The sequence below is a fragment of the Neolamprologus multifasciatus genome, chromosome 6 (assembly GCF_963576455.1).
Source record: "Neolamprologus multifasciatus chromosome 6, fNeoMul1.2, whole genome shotgun sequence".
Taxonomy (NCBI): domain Eukaryota; kingdom Metazoa; phylum Chordata; class Actinopteri; order Cichliformes; family Cichlidae; genus Neolamprologus; species Neolamprologus multifasciatus.
The window spans coordinates 35,268,267-35,275,871 of record NC_140444.1 but is presented as its reverse complement, the minus strand read 5'-3'; the positions used below and the strand labels follow the sequence as shown (position 1 = coordinate 35,275,871).

The window sequence follows — 7,605 nt, the reverse complement described above, 5'->3', positions numbered from 1 at the left end:
GGTCCGTGGCTCGGCTGCAGGGGAGGAGTGGTGCAGTGAGCTCAACGGGGCGGTGCTGGGGAGGCAGGTGAGAGCAGCTGGTTTCGTTTGGTCTGATGACAGTCTTCTTTCCCCTGTTTTAGTGAGACGGGTGACGAGAGGAAAACGCTGAGACGGGCGCTGACCAGACTGTGAACTGTCACAAAAAAAGTCAGAAATAAACGTGACATCTCGCTGTATCGAGCCGTGTGTGTGTGGAGTGCATTCTACAAATACATACAGAGAAAAACCCAACAGTCATATGACCCCTTATGAGCAACACTTTGGCGACAGTGGGAAGGAAAAACTCCCTTTTAACAGAAAGAAACCTCCAGCAGAACCAGGCTCAGGGAGGGGCGGGGCCATCTGCTGGGAGCAGTTGAGAGAAGGACGACAGAACAAAAGACCTGCTGTGAGAGCCAGAGATGAATAAATAGTATGATGAAGTGTACCCAGAGGTTGCCCTTTGTTCAAAATTAAAGTCTACAAATCAATGACATCACACTGGCCTATGTTTATATACAGTCTATGATTACATGTCAGTGAGATCTTGGAGCTGCAGGTATGCAAAGCTGCAGCTTTAGAATTTAGGCTCTGATCCTTTTTCCACTATTTTTATTTTTCTTCTTTCTTTGTGTTTCTCTGCCATGTTTTTTCTCTCCCTTCATTTCCTCTTATTGTCCCTTTACATACTCTTTGCCTCGCTCCAGTCTACTGCAGAATTTCACACCGAGCTTCAAGGAGAGTGAAATGAATGCCATCGCCATCACCTCTCTCTTTCTAGTCCCTGTCAGTACTCTTGCTGCAACATTTTGGATTAACTGAAGTCTTTTCAAGGTGTTTTTAGGACATCCTGATAATAATGAATTACAGTAGTCCAGCCTAGAAGTAACATATGCATGAACTAGTTCTTCAGCATCACTCTGAGACAGGCTATTTCTAATTTTATTGATATTGTGCAAATGGAAGAAAGCAGTGCTCCATATTTGTTTAATATAAAATAGAGTTTTAATAAAACTCTGCTTCCTGGTCCCAACACTGGATAGTCATGTTTCAGGGGATTTCATAAATTTGCCAGATTTCTAGAAATAACAGCTGCTTCATCCAAAGTGGGATGGATGCCATGTCTCCTAACCAGACCAGAGTTCCTCCAGAAAGTTTCCCAATTATCTATAAAGCCCACATCGTTTCTTGGACACCACTCAGACAGCCAGCAATTTAAGGAGAACATGACACTCCTGGTGTGATTGGGGAGGGGACTACAGTCTGACATTGTGTTTGCAAAGTTACACACTGATTCAATATTGATTTTAATGACCTCTGATTGACGTAACCGGGTGTCATTATTGCTGATGTGAATTATACTTTTACTGAATTCAGGTTTACCCTCAGCCAGCAGTTTTTAAATTTCCCTCAGTGCCGCCTGCTCTGGCCCCTGGAAGACAACTGACTATGGTTGCTGGTGTCTTCACATGTCTCAGAACAGAATCACTAATTAGCAGAGTTTGTTCCCCGGCGGGTGTGTCACCGAGTGGGGAAAAACAGTTAGACACAGGAACAGGGTTGTGGTGTACCAGGGCTTCTGTTTAAGTCTATGATTCCTCCTCACCGTCACCCAGCCATCATGTTTTCACGTCTGCTCAGGATAACCTGCTGGGAGACAGTTAGCAGGGTCTACGCCACCTTCCACTGCTCCAGCTACAGAGGCCTGACCAGCTACGAGTTTTTCAAGGGTGGGATGCCGAGAGTTCAGTTCAGTGATCCAGGCCTCCAGAGCTGCATAAAGGCTACATTTATTACAAGTATCATTACTGCTCATTTTAAAAAACAGAAAGCATAACTCCTTCTCCAGAGTCGAGCAGTCTTCCACATATCAGGTTAAATAAAGGCTGCTGAGGAGCAAGCATGGCTTGGGCCCATCTCAGAGCTCGCCCTCGCAGCAGGATAACCATGAATGCAATTTTGCACAGTCTGAGGAATAAATTCTCCTTTGTTGATGAAACACTAGGAAACACTGTGTGAGGAAACCTGTTCTTTTCACTGGTAAAAACTTCAGGTGTAGGAAGAGGCCTCTCCAGAGGTACAACCTCCCTGAGCGGTGCTGCTGACCATGTCCATCGTTTTAAGACCACAGTATACTCATCTTATAACGGATGTCAATCCAGCAGATTATCTTTGGCATGTGGTGGATCAGGAGATTTGCAACATGGATGCACAGCCGACAAATCTGAAGCAACTGTGTGATGCTATCATGTCAATATGAAACTAAATCTGTGAGGAATGTTTCCAGGTCTTTGTTGAATCTGTGCCACAAAGAATTAAGGCAGGTGTAACTAATGAAGTGGCCGCTGACTGTATTTAGTGTCTAGATTGAATTTTCAGTATTTTATTCACTTAATAGCGGGACAGAATACCACATGACTGTGGCCTTGTGTTATACCCTCTCTGCTGCAGTGATGCTGCAGACAAACACAAACATCGTGATTACACATTTAAGAAGAGCCTCTTAAAGATGAAGGTCTGTGTCTCTTGACCTAAACACATAATCCAGTTAAATCTAATTTATGTTCATCAATGCCCCTCACACTGTAACTTAAAGTAATAAATTGGTTACTGATTAATTACAGAAGCACGTTTGTGAGCATAAAGATGTAAGCCTTGGACCATCGGGATGAAATGTGGTTGGGAAACTTAACAAGCATTGATGAAGCTTCATCAGTAGTTCGAACAATGCCTCAAAACCTTCGCTCACCACGGGTGGTTAGCAGACTGTGGTTGTACCATGCAGCCTAATAACATGCAGTAAATTGCAGGTTAAAGCAGCTTACACATTGTTAAACGAGGGAAGGGAACTAATGTGGCTGTCACATTACCCTTTTGTCCCATTTCATCCCAGGACTCGATTAAATTGCTGCTCACTTTCTACAGTACTTAAAACTGATCACACAAAACTATTTTTCTTCATCTTTTAATGATTACAAAAGTCTGTGAATCCCCAAATTGTTCAGTTGTTCTTTTTGCTCCCCATGAGGTCACTTTCACCATGTGACAAAAACAACACCCCACTGTACACACTCGGGCCACCAGCAACTTTCTAAATCCTCAATAAAAAGCTGACAGGTTGCAATGATGTTCCAAATAACTTATTAAGAAAACAACTAAATACACAGAAAATATTATGAAAACTGGTTTATTTTATATCTCCTAGTTTGAAGTGAAGCAATAAAAACATGTATAAAACATCACAAACTGTAATATTATACAAATGCTTCCTGCTGATGCAATGGAGACATCTTCCAGTGACAGTCTTCATCCGTGTGAGTGTGAGGAGGCTCCTAAACCCACCGACACAGAAGTGCATGTTCACAACTCCCTCTGTGCAGGCGGGGTCAGGACCCTCCTCACCCTGGGTGAAGAGGGGTGGTGCTGTGGCCAGTCAGGTATGAAGTGCTGAGAGTGGATCTTTGGTCCTCTGTGCAGCTCTGTCCACTCTCAGCTGCCCTGCAAAGCAATAACACGAGAAAGACGTCATTTTAACACAATACAGCATTTCCATTGTTGGCAGCTGCAGCATGTTGTTAAAATGCAATTTTAAACTCAAAATATACACACAATAACTATAAATAAACTTAAACCTACAGTACTGTAGGACGATGATTTACACCAGCTATTGGAAGGATTTAGTCTTCAAGACAGTTTGTAGCCAATGTGAGGTGATAACTTACATAGCTGGAACACAGCACCACTCTCCAGTTTGTCATTTGGTCATCCATCCTTCTCATCGGGTTGGGGTAAGGCTGTCTTCTGGGTGGAGCATCTCTCTGTGTTAGCTCCGTCTTGGACGTTGAGTGTCTGAAGTGCTGAATGCTGGGAGAGGACAAGTGTAAAGCACCTGAAGACAAAAAGACAAAGAGAAAAGCATGAATTCACAGATCACCGAGTTGTTCAGTTTACTTTTCTTCTGTTATGTGTTTTTACCTTACCTCTGATCCCTTAGCCACAGGCTATACCTTATGTAAAAACAAGAGACTACAGTCAGTTGACGACATCATTTTTAAACATTTTCTACTTATTTGTGTTGACATTAAGTACGGACTTACCTTTGTCCTGCATGGTGAGCTAGAGCTTGAGAAAAAATATGTTAGTCATTTAAATAGTGTCTTACAAACACTGCAAGACGCAAAGCAAACCTAAACATTTAAAGTTTAAAAACAAGTTCTAACATTACCTAGTCAGAGTCACTGTCATCAAGTGAAAGGTTAAAAGGCCTTTCCCAGAAGCGTCTGACTCCAAAAGAACCTGAGGATGTCGAAGGGCAACAGAACGTGTCATCACTTACCTTGCACCTCTTTGCACTTACCTCTTCAGTGCAGATGTCTTCTCTGCTTCTCTTTGCTGAGGAGGTGAGAGCGGAGGTTGAAGGAGAAGCTGAGAGAGTAGCAGAAGAAGGAGCAGCAGAGGAAGGAGCTGAGGGAGCAGGAGAGGAAGGAGCTGAGGGAGCAGGAGAGGAAGGAGCTGAGGGAGCAGGAGAGGAAGCAGCTGAGGGAGCAGGAGAGGAAAGAGCTGAGGGAGCAGGAGACGAAGCAGCTAAGGGAGGAGCAGAGGAAGGAGGAGAAGCTGACGGATCACAAACTGGGAAGAGTGGGGCGTTGGCCTGGCCGAAAGGCGGCATGGCGAACGGGGCAGCACCTGGAGCAATAGGATGTCGCCAATCGTGCCAAAACGGCTCTGGAGGGAGCTCCTGGATGAGAGGGGAATCATCTCTCTCATCCATGGTGTCATACCCCGAGTCGTCACTAGGCCAATCGGCCCACTCTTCTGAGTTGTTCCAGTCAGAGGAATTGTCAGTGTCTTCACTCACCTCATCGACGTCCTCAGGTAGGTAGGGAGGGTACTCACCTTCCTCTTCACTGTCATCAGGATCCTGTGCTTCATGAGAAGAGGGGGAGGATGAGAGAAGGATATACTCACCATACTCACCTTCACTGACATGCTGGGTGTCAGAGTCATCCAGGATCCTGATGACCTCAGGAAGGCCTTCTTCTGCGGGACGCTCAACCACGTAGTCGAGACGACCTGTGAGGAAACAAGTTCAAAATAACATTAAGAATGTAATAAACATCAAGTGCTAAAGGAACAGAGCTACATCTGTTAGTTTGAGCAGATGATGAGAGAAAAGCATTTTAGGACACATTTATGTCAGACTGAATGACACTTCTACTTGTTCATGCAAGCAACAAACAGCTAAGTCAACTAAGTTCACATCATTAACTGCTATATAATAAGATATAGTATTAGCATAACATAAGGATACCATTATTACTACTGTACTATGATTACTGTTTTCATATTCTTTATTATATTATTTTATTTTTGTTATTTTTTATTATCATGTTTTGTAGCAGGGAAAAAGTTATAGTTTATTTCAATAAAGCCTTTGATCCGAGAAGAACAGGATGTTAGGAGGGGACCGGGATCTGGTGTGTTTACACCTGTGTGTTCTGACGTCATGACATGCTGAAGATGCTGTTACCACAGAGACTGATTTTGGGGCATTTTACAAATTGTAGTCCATTAAGCTATTTTTAACCAAATCATTAAAAAAGTGTCAAATTTGAAGCCTTTAAATCAAAGTAACACCTTTTTTTTCAAATTCATACACCAGTCGTTAATAATTTCTACACCTCTCCCGGAAAATTTAAAGCATACAAACAGTTTACGGGAAAAATCTTGGAATAAGCATATTTTGATAACATTAAAACTTGTTATTCACACTGGAACTTATTAAATTATTACAGTCATTTAGTGGCTCTTAAAATAACTGAAGAAATGTTAAAAGTACCTGCAGCGAAGTCCAGGGGACTGTCGAGTCCACGGCGAGCCATCTTCAGGCTTTGCTGTATGAAAAACAAGTACAAACAATCCAAAGATGAAGTACTTGTTGTCGCTAGCAAGTAAAATCCGCTTTCAGTAAAATATTTTCCGAAAACTTAACTTTCCACAGGCTGAGGTTGGAGCAGGTCAAAACAAGTCCAATAGCAAGTGTAAAGGGACGATTGGAACATTGTGCAGCATTTATATACCCTCCGCAGGCCATGGTTACGGTTGCCAACATGCGTGTGCACGACGTGATATAACTATATAAATGGAGCTCACGCAACGTAATTTACAGTTAATTTATGGTCTTTTGCACTTACTGCCTCTGTCAGCCTTTAAGTAGCATGTTTACTAACCGCAGGTATAGGTATATCCAGAAATAAACACAGATATTAGAAAGCAGCAAATCAAATCAATCTCAATCATACTGAGATGTTTGCTTGAGTGAATAACATTAGCATGTAGCTCATGCTAATATTACAGTTTGACATTTTTCTTTTCAAAGCTAACAATAACTTAGCGTTCTCGCTACTCACCATGCTGTTAATTAAACAGGTATATGTTAGCAATGACAACATTTAACAAATGTTTTTAAAATGCTAGCCGTGCTGATTAGCCTTAGGATTACTTGAGGTTGTTTCCAGCTCTAGTGGTCATAAGCGAACTTAGTTCTGTGCCAGCCTTTGGCACGAAAATCAATCTTGTAAAGCTCACTATTAAACTGACAAAAAGCCTTACAGCCTAGAAACTATGATACTTACAACTGTGCTATGTTTGTGTCATAACATATAGCAAGACCCCATAACGATAACTGACCTTTGACCTCTTCTCAAGATGAATCTTAAGGTTAAAGAGATAATGCTATATAGAGCTATTTTAACACTATGTTTCTTACTGCCATTGTTTGACAACATATAAGCATAAAGGAAATGATATATGGAGATTCTAAATATCAGGTTATTATGACTTTATTATAAACTTTACAGTAACAGTTCAGAACTATTAAGCAAGATTCGTTTAGGAAAAATCACATTTGTGATCAAAACTTTTTACTTCACATTTGTTACTAAATAATTCAATAAATTATACTCAAGTACTGAATAGTCACAAAAAATAGTAATTATGCTGAAAATTATGTTAAAGTGATTTTCAACTGAGCATTTAAACAAAAGCCTGGACAAAAGTTCTGCTGAGCAACACACATATGTTACCAATATTGTAGCTGGTGTTATTTAATAATTTATTTTATTTGTGATACAATTTAAAACTTTATTAACCTTTTCAATAAAACAAAGTCTCAGATTTAATTATTCTGAAACTAAGTTTAAGCTTCCCAGAACGTTTTGTTGAAAGTTACATTACTGATATAAGAAATATAAAATGTTTGTATTGTTCACCCACAAGTGCAGTCTCTGGCTCAAACACAGAAGCTTGGTATGTTTAGTTGTCAGTCCAGACATTCCTAAAGAAAGTTGTCCTTCTTCAGCTCCAGACCTTTCTAGATAAAAATGGCATTAGTGAAGTATTTCAGTCTGGTTTTAAAACGCACCACAACACTGAAACTGCTCTTGTAAAAGTTTTTAATGACCTTTTAACTTTTATTGACTTGGAAGATTTTGCCATTTTAATACTGTTAGACCTCAGTGCTGCATTTGATACCGTAGATCGTGGGATTCTTATCTCTCGGCTTGAGCACTGTGTCAGAATCAA

At 41.1% G+C, this 7,605-nt stretch overlaps 1 protein-coding gene and 1 pseudogene across 3 annotated transcripts; both read right to left on the bottom strand.

Annotated features, from left to right (window-relative positions):
- Nucleotides 1-791: 791 nt before the first annotated feature.
- Nucleotides 792-2,145, bottom strand: LOC146517517 (uncharacterized; annotated as a pseudogene).
- Nucleotides 2,146-2,999: 854 nt separating this feature from the next.
- LOC146517516 (uncharacterized) lies at nt 3,000-6,091 on the bottom strand. 3 transcript variants are annotated; one of them, XM_085161586.1, is made up of 5 exons: nt 5,861-6,091; nt 4,119-5,094; nt 4,002-4,028; nt 3,744-3,910; nt 3,000-3,519 (listed from the first exon to the last, which is right to left on the bottom strand). In XM_085161586.1, the coding sequence occupies exons 1-2, from the start codon at nt 5,901-5,903 to the stop codon at nt 4,247-4,249; spliced, it is 891 nt and encodes a 296-aa protein (XP_085017712.1). In that variant the 5' UTR covers nt 5,904-6,091; the 3' UTR covers nt 3,000-3,519; nt 3,744-3,910; nt 4,002-4,028; nt 4,119-4,246. The 3 variants fall into 3 exon arrangements, 2 of the variants coding, with proteins under 2 accessions (XP_085017712.1, XP_085017713.1); XM_085161587.1 differs by having other exon boundaries at nt 3,000-3,514; XR_014874358.1 differs by lacking the exon at nt 5,861-6,091 and having other exon boundaries at nt 4,999-5,084.
- Nucleotides 6,092-7,605: the final 1,514 nt, after the last annotated feature.